General features: G+C 42.2%; 1 protein-coding gene across 2 annotated transcripts in view; it reads left to right on the top strand.

The window, feature by feature from the left end:
- Positions 1–17,072, top strand: part of NELL1 (neural EGFL like 1) — a 1,044,338-nt gene that overhangs the window by 280,681 nt on the left and 746,585 nt on the right. For both annotated transcript variants that reach the window (XM_062198070.1, XM_062198069.1), the window contains one exon: positions 12,849–12,922. In XM_062198070.1, the coding sequence (XP_062054054.1) occupies positions 12,849–12,922 (74 nt within the window). The remainder of the gene's footprint in view (positions 1–12,848; positions 12,923–17,072) is intronic.

Genomic DNA, 17,072 nt, shown 5'->3' with positions numbered 1-17,072 from the left:
ACCACCACTGAGGCTCTTGACATGAGTTGCCAAAGCAATGGAAGCCTTTTGAGTCCACAAACTCCATCAGTGCTTAGAGAGGGCCATATGCAAAGTAGAAGTTCTCTCCTGCCTTCAGAGAAAAGTGCATCCTTCTTTGATGGCCCCTTCTTTCCACTGGGGTCTCACTCACAGAGAAATTTTATGCAGAATAGTTTTTACCACAGTGTCTTGGCTTTCCATGCCTGAAATGATCTCATGGGATTTTTAGCCAGATCTGAATGCCTTAGGGGCTGATTCTGAGATCAGAGTGCTATTTAGGGTGTTTGTCATTCTATGAGTCTGCTGTGTGGACTGCTTCCCATGTTGGAACTTTCTCTCCTTTGTAATTCTATCGTTATTTTCAGACACTTGGTCTTATTTATGTGATTCCTTTGACTTTTAGTCTTATCTACATGATCAATTCCACACTTAATATGATAACTTTATCACATAAGATGGGATTAGTGCCACTCAGCTTAATGGGATTTGGAATCCCATGGCAAGTTTTAGCTTCACCCTTATGGGTAAGTCTGTGGGAATGTGTGCCGATCTGTACAGCTCCTCTCTTTCTCATTACTATCCTTATTTTTAACTAGGACCCATTTTCAATTGACTTAATACACCTATGATTCATCCTGTGTTAAGAAAAGAGTTCAACCAATGGTATTAAGTAGAAAAAAAGAATAAAAAAAGAAAAGAAAATAATAAACCATTCTTTGACAGGGCCGTTCAAGTAATTGCTTCTTGTTATGTCAGTTTCAGTTCTACAAGTTACCTTTTAGGCACCCTGTTAGTTCTCACAGATCAGAGAGAACATATGGTATTTGTCCCTTTGAGACTGACTTATTTACTTAGTATGATGTTTTCCAGATTCATCCATTTAGTTGCAAATGACCGGATTTCATTTTTTCAACTGATGTGTAGTATTCCATAGAGTACATGTCCCATATTTTCTTTATCCAGTCTTCTGTTGATGGGCATTTAGGTTAATTCCATGTCTTAGCTGTTGTGAATTGAGCTGCAGTAAACATAGAGGTGCAGATGGTTCTTTTATTTGCTGATTTCATTTCCTTTGAGTAAATTCCAAGGAGTGTGATGGCTGAGTTGTATGGTAGGAGTAGATTCAGATTTCTGGGGTATCTCCAAACTGTCTTCCATAGTGGTTTTACCAGTTTGCATTCCCAGCAAAAGTGAATTAGGATACCTTTTTCCCCACATCCTTGGTGACTGATTTTTATCACTTGAATGTATTGCTATGCTTTTTGGAATTCTGTATAAACCTCATTTAATGAACTTTATAATTCTCCATTGTTTGGCTTTTACGTAACTCTTTAAAAATTAATTAATTTATTTGAAAGGCAGAGTTACAGAGAAATAGAGAGAAAAAGATATCTTCCATCTGCTGGTTCATTCCCCGAATGACTGCAATGGCTGGAGCTGGACTGGTCCAAAGCCCGAAGCCAGGAACTTCTTTCAGGTCTCCACATGGGTACAGTAGCCCAAGCACTTGGACTATTCTCCTCTGTTTTCCTAGGTGCATTAGTAGGGAGCTGGATTAGAAGTGGAGTATCCAGGACTTGAACTGGCACCCACATGGGATGCTGGCATCACAGGTGAAAGCTCTACTTGCTGCACTATAGCACTGGCTCCTTGCATAACTTTTTTTAACAACCATTTTCTGGTTGTTGGATAGATATCAAAGCTGTTTCCCACTTTTAGCTATTGGTATTGCAAATTACTTTTCAATAACATGTTTTTGTATATAAGGCACATTTTTATACTTTGTATTTCCTTAAGATAGTCTTCAGAATAGAATTAGTAGTCAGGACTGGCATTTCAAGGTCCTTGGTACATATTATAAAATTGTCTTCTTACTAGATGTCATTTTTATTCATTCTAATTCACTTGAACATTTAGGTTTTAAAAGATATTTCAAGAAAGTTACTGAGTTTTACCAAGATGTTGATACACATGCTAACTAAAACACTGGTATGTTTTTTGCCCTTTAATAGAATTCATGGCAATTTAGCAAAGTAGCACTAATTTTCTCAGCAGCTACAACTGGTAGCTTCATATGTTCAGAGTTTCATAAAGTAGTAACATGAATAAATTATTGAGAACACTACCCAAGAGAAACTTAAAAAGAAATGATACAAGGTACCTCTGGTAATTAAAAGGCTGAGAATCTCGGGCCTAAAGGCTGTGATTTCTTAGAATTTCTAATAGAAATGTGCACTAGGCAGCTCTGAGTTCTGGTGCGTGCAGTAGTGATGAAAGAGCCCCCTGCTTCAGAGAAGCACACTTTGGAGTCAGGGATGTAGTTTGCATTGTGTGGAGTTTTGAATCCATAATGTTAGCCTCAATATGAACTAACGCACAGAGAAACCAGATGGGAAGATGGTAGATGACCCAATGGAGGCCTAGGATGCTCCCTGGAGGAAGAGGAGCCATGGAAATTGTTTTTAGCTTTTAGAAGGTAACTATGGTAGGTTGAGGAGTGATGTAGAGGAGAATGAGGAAAGATAGAGCAGAGCTCTAATGGTTAATAGAATTTCTAGAAATTTTCCAAATATTACTTTTTTAAAAAAATGATGTATTTATTTATTTGAAAGCATTATAAAGAGAGAGAAGGAGAGTCAGAGAGAGAGCAAAAGAGGGAGAGAGGTCTTTCATCTACTGGCTCACTCTCCAGTTGGCCACAATGTATGCCGATCTAAAGCCAGGAGCCTTGAGCTTCCTCCAGGTCTCCCTTGCAGGTGCAGGGGCCCAAGCACTTGGGCCATCTTCCACTGTTTTCTCTGCCACACAGAGAGCTAGATCGGAAGTAGAACAGCTGGAACTTGAACTGGTGCGCATATGGGATGCCGGCACTGCAGGCAGCAGCTTTACCTGCTACACCACAGCACCGGCCCCTGATGTGTATTATTTAGCTTGCTTTAGGCATTCCACAATCTACATATTTCAAGACATCATGCTGTACACCATAAATAGGTGCAATTTTTAATTTGTCAATAAAAAAGTAATAAAACATTTTTTTAAAAAGATGAACATTTGTATTGCATATAAATAGCATATAGTTAGGTCCTGTTTATTTAGTCTGACAATCTGGATTTTTTGTTTTGATTGGGCTGTTTAATGTATTCATGTGTACTGTTATGTATTTGTGGAAATCACTGTTTCTTGAATATTATTTTCCTTTGTTTTAGTTCCTTATTTTCACTTAAAAATTTTCTCAGAGCTTCATCAAGTAAATGTTTTTTAAAAAATTAATTAATTAAGCTTATTTGAAAGTCAGAGAGACAGAAATAAAAAAAAAAAAAATCTCCTGTCTATTGGTTCACTTCCCAAATGCCCACAACAGCCCAGAGTTGGGCCAGGCTGAAGTCAGGAGCTAGGAACTCAATATGAGTCTCCAAAATAGGTGACCGGAACCCAATCAGTTGAGCTATCTCACTGTCTCGCAGGGTACACCTTAGCAGGAAGCTGGAATTGGAAGCTGAATCTGGGAATCAAAGCTCGTCACTCTGATAGGAATTGTAGGCTTCTTAACCCACGTCTTGGCTGCAGGGCCATGCTGTTTTTAATCACTTTAATATATGAGCTCCTTTAATCCTCCATGAGGGAGCTGTTATAAGGATCCATTATTTTAGATGAGGCCACTGAGGCACAATCAAGCTCCTAATTCTCCAGAGCCTCAAAGTCAGTAAGAATCAGGGCTGGAAGCTGATCCCAGAAGGTAAGGCTCCAGACCCCATGCTTTTAAGAACCACACTATACTGCCTTTGTAAATGCTTGTGGAATGGGTTCATGAATCAGTATTAAGTTTATAGCAGTCAGAACCAAGTAAGCTACTCTGAAAAGAGAAGGCAGCCCGGAAGCATCATCTGAGCTCTGTGTTCTTGGCCTCCCAAATAGGTGACAGACATATTTGTAACCATAGCTATAGGTAAAAATTGATAGCTAGAGGAATATCCCATAAAATAATATGGCTGCGCAATGGCTTTCAAAGGATTTGCAGATTCATTCCATTTTAGATCTTCACCAAAATCCCCAAAGAAGTATTTCTCTTCCACATTAAACATCTTTTCACTGGACCTCTTGTGCCTCCCTCCTCTTCTTAGGATGCCTTTTTCTATTAGGCACTCTGCAGGACAGTAGTAAACCGAGAGAAACAGTAAAGGCGATCCCCACACTCACCAGAAGAGCGCTTTCCCAGACGGATCACCGCCCCTTCCCCACCAACCTTCACCCTATGCAAAGGAGGAGGTGCCTTTACCTTGAAATAAAAATGCCTTGCTGGTGTTGTGCAGTCCAGACACCTGGGTGACTCCAAGGGTGGTGTTCACAAGGTCGAGCTCAGTGATGATATCCATCTGAAGGTCAGGGTCCATCCCAAAGCCCAGCACTGGAGAGGAACAGAGAGCTGTTTCAGCTTAAAAGGCAGACTGGCAGCAGCAGTAGCAGAGCACAGATTACAGAGGCATGTTGTGGCAAGAGATACCAGTGAGCCAGCGACAAGTGCTTGGAGACTCTCTCCCTGGAGAGAAAAGGAAAGTAACTATGCTCTATCACCCTGGAGTAGTACCCTTTTTCCCCACACCTGTTCCCCATTATAGAGGACTAATCCTTTCTCCAAAGCCCTTGTGTCAAATCTATTTCAGAATTCAGGATGCAGCATGGATTAGAAAGGCAACATGGCCTATATACCACATGTCAAGCAACACCCGCAGCGAAGTCTGAATCAGCACGCCATAACCAATACAATATTTCTTTATAAAATTACTTATTTTCATTTTATTAAAAGACAGAGAGACAGAGACAGACACAGAGAAAGCAATCTCCCATCTTGTTTCACTCCCCAGGTACTTGCAAAAGCCAGGGCTGGGTCATGACAAAGCCAGAAAACTTAATCTCACATGGGTGGCAGGAACCTTAGTATTTGACACATCACCAGCTCTCTCCCAGGGCATGCATTGTAGAGCCTGGAACCCGGAGCAGAGCCAGGACTTGAACCGTGACAGTCCACTATGGGATGCAGGCATGTCCACTGGTGGCTTCAGTTCTATGCCAAATACCATCCCCAAGTTTCTTATATATGGGCCAATTTTTTTTCCTAACATTCTCTCTGGGTTTAGGTTGGGAGTAGAGGCAGTATTCTAGGGACGCTAGTGAAAGCTCTTAATCTGATTCAGACGAAAGGCACCGATATCAAAGAACAGATTGTTTTATCTGCTGACTTAATGTTTATGCATTTATCATAAATGGCCTCAAGAAGTTTAACACTTACAGATGAGGTCAGCTTTTTAAATATAGGAAAGAACTTTGTCTAAGTATCTGTCGTAGTGCATTGCCTGAGAAAACTAATCTGTCCTGTGCTGATGAAAAACTCATTCAGGCTGTATCCAAGAAAAAGGGCATTTTCAGAGTGGAAGGATCAGTTTTTGGTACTAGGAAATTTTTTTAAAGGCAGAATTACTGAGACTGAAAGGGGGAGAGAGAGAGAGAAAGAGAGAGAGAGAGAGAGAGAGAGAGAGAGAGAGACAGAGAAATCTTCCACTCAGTAGTCCAATCCCCAAATGGCTGGAGCAGCTAAGGCTGGGCCAGGCTGAAGTCAGGAGTTTGGAACTCCATCTGAGTCTCCCACATGAGTAGCAGGGGACCAAGTACTTGGACCATCTTCTGTTGCTTTCCAAGGTGCAGTAGCAAAGAGCCGGAACAAAAGTAGACTTGAGCCTGTGCTCATATGGGATGCTGGTGTCACAGGTGATGGCTTAACCTGCTGTGATACAGCTCTGGCTCCAACTGGCATATTATTGTATCTGTTCTGGAGGCATCAGGAAATACTCAGGAGAGTCTTAACAATTCCTTAGCTGTGGACATAATGGGCTAGGAAGTAGTGGAGTAATTCCTTATGTCAGTCATTTGTTGATTGTCTGCTCTATTCAAGCCATTTTGAATATACCTAGCTGTACATTAAGATATCCTGGTGAGATGCTTAAACTGGAGGTTCCCAGGGCCCTACCTAGATCGATTCAGTCAGAATGTATAGACAGTGATGTGTTAAAATCTATATTTTTTGTGTAGGCAGATTTGAGAATTACCAGAGAAGGAAGGGAGGGAGGAGAATCAAGAATCAAGAGGGAGTTTCAGCTGTGGAAAACTGCATTCGCAAAGGAGTTGAGGTTGAGGTGGCAGAGGTAAAAGGCAACACAGGATCCTTGCAGATGAGAAGTAGAAATAAACCTGCACAAATGATTAGGGCTAGATGATGAAGATTGTATTCTATTGAAGTTATCCAGTAATCATTACTGAAATCCCTCTCCCAAACACTGTCTCAACTCTGGGTACTACAATGAGCACATGTACATCAGTTATTCTATGTAAAATACTGTGCTAAGCCATTTTATATGAATTAAGTCATTTAACTCTTCTAATAACTCAAAGTAGTAGATTCTCCTATTAACCCCATTTTACAGATGAAGAAGTGAAACACAGAGAAAAGTAACTTGTGTCCGGTCTCTCAGCAGTGGTGGAGTAGAAATAAAACCTGGGTATAGTCTGGCTCCAGAGCCAATGCTTTTCATCTATATGTTCTACCTCTTACTCTGTAGTCTCGACAAAAATAAACAATATTGTATAACATGAACACTATGTAAGATACAGAGATCTCACATGGAATGGGATAGTTAATTCCATCAGAAACTTGTGTGTGGAGCTGGTGTTGTGACACAGTGAGTTAAGCTACCTATTAGGTCAGCATCCCATATCTCAGTACTTGTTTGAGTTCTTCCTGCTCAACTTCTTATCATGCTCCCTGCTTATGTGCCTGGGAAAGCAAGAGATGATAATCTAAGTGATTGGGCTCCTGTTATCTATGTTGGAGACCCAGAGGGGATTCCTGACTCCTGGCTTTGGTCTGGCCCAGCCCTGGCTGTTGCCATTTGGGGAGTGAACCAACAGATGGAAGATCTCTTTCTCTCTCTGTCTCTCCCTCACTCTGTCACAACTTCAAATAAATAAAATAAATTTAAACAAAAAGTAAAAAAAAAGAAAAAGAAAATTATGTGTGTGTGTGTCATAGAGAGAGAGAGAGAGAGAGAGAGAAGCTATACAAGTATCAACTTAGCAAGGTATTGACAATGAATAGGAGTTTTCTAGGTGTACAAGTTAAAAAGAACATTTCTGCCAGAGGGAATTCCACCTGCAAAATCATGGAAATAAACACAACATTGGTTTTGGTACTCAAAAGCAAGGTTTTAAAGCAGGATTGTGGCATAATCAAAGAAGTGCTTTTAGAAAGGCCACTGCATCAAGAGTGCTGGGATCTGGACCTACTCCTGCTGGAGGTGATAAAGCTGGCAGGTAGATGTTGCCTGGGGAGATGCAAAGGAGGGAATGTGTATGAGTGACAGCCAGAGGACCTGGCACATGATAGATACTACATAAGCAATGTTTTGCATGAGACAAATGAATTGGAGACAGAGTGTCTGCAAGGGAGATGTTGCCAGGTTTTGAACAAGAGCCTGTGGGGGACTCAGTGTGTGATTAACAGAAATGAAGCAGGTGGAGGAAGTAGTTTGGGGAGTGATACATTCTACTTGGCATGTTTGAGTTGGAGGTGCCTGAGGGACAACTGGTTTGATATGAGTGTCTTGCTTGAATGGTGGTAACTGAAGCCAGGGCTGTAAATTAGCTCACTGAGGGAGGAAGAATCCTTGGGTCTTCAGCCTCTCTGATCTGACACTCTCCTTTAAAGACTGCTGATTCTGACATTCTAAGCTGCTGAGTGCCAAGAGATGACGGGAGTATGTGCAGGATACAAATACCTAAATAAAGATGAGCAACTTCACATCCACAGCTGACAGTGATGTCAAATGGTGCCTGACAATTGTTTATTCACTGTGCACCCAGTTGGCAAATGTGTCCAATCTTTGCACCAGAGAAATCAAGGTCAAATTTGAAAGGCCAGACATCTGTGGGTGCAAAAAGACACAACTGTGTAACTTGTTCTCTAAATCCTCAGTACGTTTGTTTCTGACATCATGGAGAAGTATGTGTCGGTGCTAGGTTTCCATTTCATGGTTGGGCACTGTGAAATATTCTAGTTTGCAAGTCCCCAGTGTGATATGAAGGGCTTCAGGTATCCATTTACATTTCCACTCACACTGAAAGCTGTTGTAATGGAGACCTGAATGCCTGAGCCAAAGGCACCAGAACCTGACTCACCTTATGCTTGAATTTCCCCAAACATAAAAAATAAGCCTTTGGGCTGTAGATCAAGAGCCTGGATAATAAGGACTGATGTAAGGCATATAGAGGGTAGTGGCAGAGAAGGAGGGGTGCTGTCAGAGAAGTGGGGCTGTATCTGAGAAAGCAAGGGAAGTTCTTGACACCTCCAGTGGAAGCCTGAAAGTTGTCCTACAGTTTCATAGATACTTGATGTTGTAATCACATACACAGTCTGTGGCAGTGCTATAACTGCCAGTAACTGATGCATTCAGTAGCATGTTGACATAATTCACCAGCCCCAGAAGCATCCTGCTATGTGAGGATATGAAGTTCAGTGGGCATTTAATTTTTTTTTTTTACTAGTCTGGTAGATTTGAGAGATGGGCATGTCCTTGTGTGTGGTGTGAATGTAGACAATGAGACATTCTTATCTCCAAATAGGAGTTCTGGAATGAGTCTGTCAAAGATGAAAAAGGGACTCAGACAAATGACTTTAGACAGGGTAGCAAACATGGGAGTGGAATGGGGCAAGGGAAGAAGAAAAGTCTATTTCTTTGCTACCTAGCCTAGGCCAAGAAGCAGATGGCAGATTTGACAGCAGTGCATTTAGCAGAACTGTCACTCTGGAGCAAGCCGCCTTGCAAAGTTGGCAGCTGCTGCATTTGGGAGTTTGGGAATTTGTTAGACAGGAATTCCAGGCCCCTGAAGGTATAGTTTCCTCATGCAAGTCAATTGGTGAATCCAGATAATCATTAGGACTGATGAGTGTGGTACAAGTGATTTATCTAGAAAATTGAGGCATAAAAGATAATCAGAGATAGCTTTCTGTTTAACAAAGGAGAGGAAAGGCTTTATATAGAAAATCATATTACTTTTCCACTTTTTTGTTGTTGCTGTTTTTGCTCTGCAATCTTTGCTGAAAGCTGCATTGAATAGCATAAATAACTCAGCAAAGAATCAGGAAACTTGAGTGGTTTTTGCTGTCAACTAGAGGGGAACTAATTCCAAAACTATTTGTTATTATTAATAGTAAGCCTAGAGAGACACTGGGCTTGGGTCTGGAGATAAATTGTGAATAGATATGGGTTCTACTTTCATGAAGGTTACAGTGAGCAGGGGAGATGTATAATTATAAGGGCAACTAAGATGCATTATGATTTGTGATCTTTGGGCCAAGTACATAGTATAATAGAGGTAAAAAAAAAAAAAAAAAAGGGAGGGCAATTAACCAGTATTTGAGTTCATGAACAACTTTGTGAGGGAAGTTAGGCCTAAGGCAAGACTGACAGATATACAAGTAGAGGGGTTTTCAGTAGAAAGTCAATAGGGCTGAGTGCTCCTGTGGAGGAGAGCAAAGCCTGTAGGTGAGAGAGAAAGCAGGAACAGCTTACAGCATGTGTGGAGGTGAGTAGAAGTATGAGTGAAAGCACAGGCATTGGTGAGCTCTGTGGCTTGAGCAGTAAGAACAAGACAGATGAATGGCCTTGTGTGCTGAATTAAGGAACTCGGATTTTATTCTGAGGACATTAGGGACCCATAATAATTTTAAGCAGGGGGCCATATTTGCACTTAAGAATATATCCCTGATTAGCCAGCGCTGCGGCTCACTAGGCTAATCCTCTGCCTGTGGCGCCAGTACCCGGGTTCTAGTCCCAGTTGGGGCACCGGATTCTGTCCCGGTTCTTCCTCTTCCAGTCCAGCTCTCTGCTGTGGCCTGGGAAGGCAGTGGAGGATGACTCAAATGCTTGGGCCCTGCACCCGCATGGGAGATGAGGAGGAAGCACCTGGCTCCTGACTTCAGATCAATGCAGCACACCGGCCGTAGCGGCCATTTAGGGGGGGTGAACCTTTCTGATAATAATAATAAAAAAAATATATTTGCCTGATTGTTTAATAGGGACAGACTAGGGAAGATTGAAACTAGAACAGAAACAGAGGAGAGTTAGGAGGTGTGGTAGAACTAAAGAAGAGGGTTAGAGATAGCCTCAGTGAAGACTGTGTTTGGGGGCAGAGGTTGGCTAACAGAGAAAATTAGGTTGACTTGAGAAACTTAAGGAATGAGCACTGCTAGGATTTGGGTGTTCATTGAACGTACGTTTGATTAAGAAGGAGCAGTTAGAAGTATCTCAGGTGCTTGAATGTTGTTGCTGTGAAATTCACTGAGGGGACAGTAGAGTGGAACAGATTTGGATGAGGTGTAGGGTTGCTGAAGATCAGGTCCTGATAGGAAACAAACTCTGAAATGGAGATTTGCATGTGTCTTAACAGGAAGTATTCTCAGGGTCATTTCTGGGATAGGAATGAGATAGTGAAAGAAGAATTGGGCACAAAGAAAAGTTGAACTGTAATGTAGTTACAACAAATGCTACAGTTATTCTTACATGGTTCTCTGGAATTGGAGTATCCTTTCAGAGTTGTCTGAGTTGGGGCACAGTGGCCAGTGTTCATCTTCATGAATTGTCCTTGGAATTGACTTTGGGCATATAACTTTCTATAGCCCAGCACATATCCTAAGTAAGTATCCAGCTAAGGGCTGTTGGATATCTACCGTTCCAGCAGCTATAGGCATTGAGCTTTTGTCACAACAAAAGGGGACTCTGGGCAGTACAGCCCAACATCTACTGTGTGTTAAGTAAACCAGTGTCTCTCGGCTTTCCTCTTCCTGTGGCTAAAAAGAAGGAGTTAGACTAGATGATTACTAACATCTCTGTGTTCTATGAGAATCAGAAGTTTGTAGGACTAGGAAGTTATGGAATTTCATCAACTGATATTTAACAGATACAGAAATAGAGGTTTTAAGAGGTGAAGTGTATTTATGAAACCAGTAGTAAGCTAGTGGGAAAGATCTCTTAGAGTGAATGTCTTCACTATGCTTTTCCTGTGAGCTTGGGCTAGATGGGGCTTCATTGGAGTAGGTGAGGGAGCAGTTGGGCCTTTGCTTCCTGTTCTTGTTGGAGTGGCTGGAGAATTTGGTGGAGTCATGTTCAGGTCACATCAGGTTGACTGACTTAAAAGTGAGTCAGCAAGTTAAGTCAAGGATTGATTCTCACATTAGTCTAAATTGAGAAGTAGGAGCCCATTTATGTTTTGAATTTTTAAAAAGGCCTACTTGGTCTTTCCAAAGGCAGTTTCTTAAGTATATTGATGTAGAGGTTTATTGGGTTGGCTTGTAGTTTTCAGGTGTCTTGGGAGTATCTTAGGATCATGTAGGCTAAGATCACCCACCTCCTATGATTACAAGGAAAATGAAATGGCGTCTTTGTCCATTACTGTTGAAGTTTTGGTGAATGGAATATATGAGTTCCCTTTCATCCAGTCATTCATTTTATGCCTGAAGTGCCTGAATGAAATATGCTGCTAATGCACTCCATAATGATGACAACCTGGTCTTCCTTGTTTTAACTTCTTGCCATATCAATTCATTGTCTAGTTTCTTTGGCAACTACAGTGCTTAAATAATTGTATGTCCTTAGTCTAAGGTAGATGTTAAAAAATCAGTAGGAGTCCTGACTAGGGATTATTTTAGGCAAGATTTATATTGGGGCTGGCACTATGTAGGCTAAGCCTCCGCCTCTGCCTGTGGTTCCAGCACCCCATATGGGTGCCAGTTCCAGTGCTAGCTGCTCCTCTTCTGATTCAGCCCTCTGCCTATAGCCCGAGAAAGCAGTAGAAGATAGCCCAAGTCCTTGGGACCCTTCACCTGGGTGAGAGACCCAGAAGAAGCTCCTGGTTCCTGGCTTCAGATTGGTCTAACTCCAGCCAGTGTAGCCATTTGGGGAGTGATCCAGGGGAAGGAAGACTTCCCTCTCTGTGTCTCCCTGTTTCTCTCTGTTTGTAATTCTGCCTCTCAAAGTCATAGCTACACAGAGAGAGGTGAGGCAGAGAGAGAGAGAGAGAGAGGTCTTGCATCTGTTGGTTCACTCCCCAGTTGGCTGCAATGGAGCAGCACTGATCTGAAGCCAGGAGCCATGAGCTTTCTCTGGGACTCCTGTGTGGGTGCAGGGGCCCAAGGACTTCAGGCATCTTCTACTGCTTTCCCAGGCCATAGCAGAGAGCTAGATCTGAAGTGGAGCAGCCAGGACTTGAACCGGTGCCCATATGGGATGCTTGCACTGCCAGGCCCCAAATAAGTAAATCTTAAAAAAAAAAAAAAAAAAAAAAAAAAAAAAAAGATTTGGGGCCTGTGCTATGGCATAGCGGGTTAAATCCCTGGCGTGAAGTGCCATCATCCCATATGAGTGCCGGTTCTAGTCCAGGCTGCTCCACTTCTGATCCAGCTCTCTGCTATGGCCTGGGAAAGCAGTAGAGATGGCCCAAGTCCTTGGGCCCCTGTACCCACGTGGGAGACCCAGAGGAAGCTCCTGGCTCCTGGCTTTGGAGTGGCGCAGCTCCGGCCGTTGCGGCCATCTGGGAAGTGAACCAGTGGATGGAAGACCTCTCTCTCTGTTTCTACCTCTCTCTGTAACTCTTTCAAATAAATAAAAATACATCTTTAATAAAAAAAGATTTGTATTGCCTGGAATTGGAGTTGGAGGGCATCTCTGAAGCCATTCTGTAGCATAGCATGACTGACCATTTTTTGTTTTGTTTTATTGCAGCAAAATGTATCTATGGAGGGAAAGTTCTTGCAGAAGGCCAGCGAATTTTAACCAAGAGCTGTCGGGAATGCAGAGTAAGTTTCAATGTTGGGATCCGCATCACTTCTGGAGAGTGATTAGATAGATGTGTGGGCTTTATGCAGGGTTCTTGAGTGAGGCATACGGGCTGGGATGTGTCCCTGAGAGGCAGAACCCTCTGTGATGGACTGGAGTAGAGTAGGGAGGACCATTGACTGTCAATATGTAGATAACTAGTGCTCAGCTATAGTACTGGTAACCTTGGAAGAAGCTATCAAAGAAGGATATGAGGAAGGAAGAGACATAGTAGCTACTATGAATCAGGGAAATTGGCAAATTAGCCTTGGAAAGGGTTTTGAGTTAGAGGAAGGGAAATCAATCTGGGATATGACTGTGCCTGCTCTACTCTCAAATGGCTGAAATAATGCTAGAAAATGCCTGTTGCCTCCTGCCTGCCCCTCTCAAGCATTACTTGAAATTAGATATATGGAGCCATAGATTTCATTTTCAACAAGCATGCATTAAGCAGATGTTCTATACTAGCATTGTATTTGTTTCTGGCTCTACAACAACTATAGAGATAGCCGGGGGCCAAATCATTTGAAGCTTATGAGATTGAATCTTTAAAGGTCCTTTGATTTTAATTTTTGTTTATTCACAAATCCATTTACATTAATATAATCCAATTTAGTATATTCATTCATTTATTTCCTCTTTCATTCAACATATATTTATTGAGCACAACTACATGCTAGGCATTGTTCTAGGATATGGAAATATAGCAGGAAACAAATGTTTTTCAGTATTGCTGAAGTATCTTTATAATACACATACATACTGGGCACAGGGCAAAGAACTGTAATTAGATATAAATGACACTGTTTTCTTTGAAAATGATAACATACAATGAGGAAGAGAGACAAGTCAAATAAATTATAGTTCAGGGTGGCTAGCCTTTTCTTTTTTTAAGATTTATTCATTTGAAAGGTAGAGTTACCTAGACAGAGAAGAAGAGACAGATCTTCCATCCACTGGTTTACCCCCAAATGGCTGCAATGGCCAGGGCTGTGCCAGGCCGATGCCAAAAGCCTCTTCTGGATCTCCCATGTGGATGCAGGGGCCCAGGGACCCAGGCCAACCTCTGTTGCTTTCCCAGGTGCACCAGCAGGGGGCTGTATTGGAAGTGGAGCAGCTGGGACTCAAACTGGCACCCATATGGGATGCCAGGATGGCAGGCCATGGCTTAACTCACTATGCCACAGCACTAGCCCCTTTTCATTTTTTTTAAAGGATTTATTTATTTATTTGAAAGGTAGAATTACAGAGAGAGAGAGACAGAGTAAGGCTGGTTAACAGTTAAGCTATTGGTCATTTCTTTGTACTAAGCAGTAACACTGATCATGAGCCTTTGAGTCAAGCAGGGCTTCTTGAAGTAACGACAGGTGTTGACAAGTAACTTTCTCCTTTATGGGTAAGGGTTGACAAGTAACTTTCTCCTTTATGAGTAAGGGTGAAGGCATAGACCAAGCAAAAGGAAATGCCCAGCGTTACATTTGAGAGAGGAAATCTTGTCTAAGGAACTGAATTTGGTGAAGTTTTAGGGTATATGTGGGAGAATGATGAGGGATGATCTGGCAAGATAGAACAAGTATCAAAAGAATTAGTTGGGACTTGGTTTCAGTGGAGCTGAGGGTTAAATGAAGGTGTGTGAATGTGTGTGTATCGCGATGAGCTTTGCAGTTTCAGATGTCACTGTGATTATAGAGGGAGTGATAGTGACTGAAGGGCACTATGTTAACTTGAGTGAGTGTAGGTAAGAAATCATGAGGTCCTGATGTAAGGCAGTGACAGTGGACATGGAGAGGAACAGAAACCTAGAGGTATTTAGAGTAGAGTTGAAAGGACTGGTAAATGATTGGTTCTGGGAGAGGAGGAACTCAGGTGATGTCCAGGTTCATGGCATGGCCACAGAGAACAGCCATTTCCATTTTCGTTTGTAAGCAACAGAAACCTTCTCTGGCTAATGCAGCAAAGATGATGATTTTATTGTAAGACTGGGGGGACTCACAGAATCTCAAGAAGACCATAAAGCCAGGATTAGGACTAGGCGACTAGGCAGCATCCAAAGTGTCCTAGAAGTTAGGAAGCAGGAAACCTGGTCTCATAGAGAGGAATCTGGCAGGCTTGTCTCTGCAATTATGATTGGCTTCCAATAATTTTTTTACTCTCTTTGAGTCACTTCTATAATATTTAAAGTGTATGAAAAGAATAGGTGATTAGCAAAATTTGAATCACATGACCAAGCTGATTATGAATGGTGGAGAAAAGTTTGGCTCATTCAGCCTCTATGTAGGGAAGGAAGCCTGTAACTGGAATTTCCATCCATTAAGACTACATGAGGGGCCGGCGCTGTGGCGCAGAGGGTTAAAGCCCTGGCCTGAAGCGCCAGCATCCCATGTGGGCGCTGGTTCTAATCTTGGCTGTTCCACTTCTGATCCAGCTCTCTGCTATGGCCTGGGAAAGCAGTAAGAAGATGGCCCAAGTCCTTGGGCCCCTACACCCGCATGGGAGACCCAGAGAAAGCTCCTGGCTCCTGGCTTCAGATAGGTACAGTTCTGGCCGTTGTGGCCATCTGGGGAGTGAACCAGCAGGTGGAAGACCTCTCTTTCTGTCTCTACTTCTCTTTGTAACTCTGTCTTTCAAATAAATAAAATAAATCTTTTTTAAAAAAAGACTACATAAACAGAGAAACCATTTTCCAGGGAGAAACTTGGACCCATAGGCAGGGAGACTGGACCATAAGAAACTAAAATGTGATTAATGTCCTCTCTGTTAGGTGCTGCTATTGCAATTCATTAAGGCAGGTGAAGGAACAAATTTTTTGGGTTAGGATGGAGTGGAGAGCAAAAGGAGCTCTCTCTACTGATACTGCTTGATAGTATTTTAATTATCCATCACCATGAAACAGAGTCCTTAAAACATAGTGACTAAAACCTATATTGTATTAATATTTTTCAAAGTGGTGTGGGGTAAATGGACTCATCTGAATGGTTCTTACTTGGGGTCTCACATGCAGGTGCAATCTGCCAGCTGCTAGAGCTAGAATCCTGTGAAGGCTTGACATGGGTTGGATATCCCAAATGACTTCTTTACTCACATGTGTAGTGCCTCAGTAAGATGAACGTAACAGATTTCCCTCTGTGTGTGTATCTATGTCTCTGTCTCTGCAGCCTCTTTGAGCTTCCTTATGGCATGGTGATCTTTATTTCCCACATGGCAGCTGGCTTCCCCCAGAACAAAATTTCCAAAAGACCAGGATGGAGGCTCCAGGGCTTCTTATAACATAATCTAAACCACGTAGCATTACTCTCTGTATATTCTGCTGGTTATACAGGACCAGCTCAAGTTTACACGTAGAGGGAGACAGTGTAAAGGCATGAATACAGGAAGGCATGATTCATTAGTGAGACAGGTATCTTTAGAGACCAGCTGCAATAATCAGTAAGACTTTGGATACAATTTTTCCCCTTGAAAACCTCCCTGGCCCCCACTACCACACATACATGACAGTGTTGGGAATTTACTAACCCACAAGGTAACTCATTTAGTAATCAGATAATTCTTTTAATTAGGAGAGAAAAAAATCTATCTCCTTGTGATATGACTTCTACCCTGTGGCTTTAGTTTGCCCTTTTAGGGATCAGAGGGTGAGTTAATTATTCTTATAATACAACATTAGGTTACAAAGTCAAAATATGCAGTCACACAGACTTGGGTTTAAATCCTGGAATTTTATCTAGTTAGTCATGTTCAGAGTTCCTTGCATTCTTTCCACCCACAGAGTTCTAGTCAGAGCTGTGTTGCAGAATATCAGTTAAGATTAGGAAGCCTAAGTGAGCGTTCTTGTTTCCTCCCACACGATGTTTTTCCTCTCCATATTGCTCATTGCAATGTAAAAGAAGAAAATTAATTATAGGCATAACCACCTGCCCTAGAGGAATGTGGATGAGGATGACTTCAAAAAGAATGTGTTTGGGGCTGGCACTGTGGTGCAGCAGGTTAAAGCCCTGGCCTAGAGCACCACCATCCTATATGGCTGCCAGTTTGAGTCCCGGCTGCTCCACTTCCAATCCAGCTCTCTGCTAGTGCACCTGGGAAAGCAGTGGAGTATGGCACAAGTCTTTGGGCCCCTGTACCCATGTGGGA

This window comes from Lepus europaeus, chromosome 7, assembly GCF_033115175.1.
Source record: "Lepus europaeus isolate LE1 chromosome 7, mLepTim1.pri, whole genome shotgun sequence".
NCBI lineage: Eukaryota > Metazoa > Chordata > Mammalia > Lagomorpha > Leporidae > Lepus > Lepus europaeus.
Note: the sequence above shows the minus strand (reverse complement) of the source record. Positions and strands in the feature narration are given on the sequence as shown.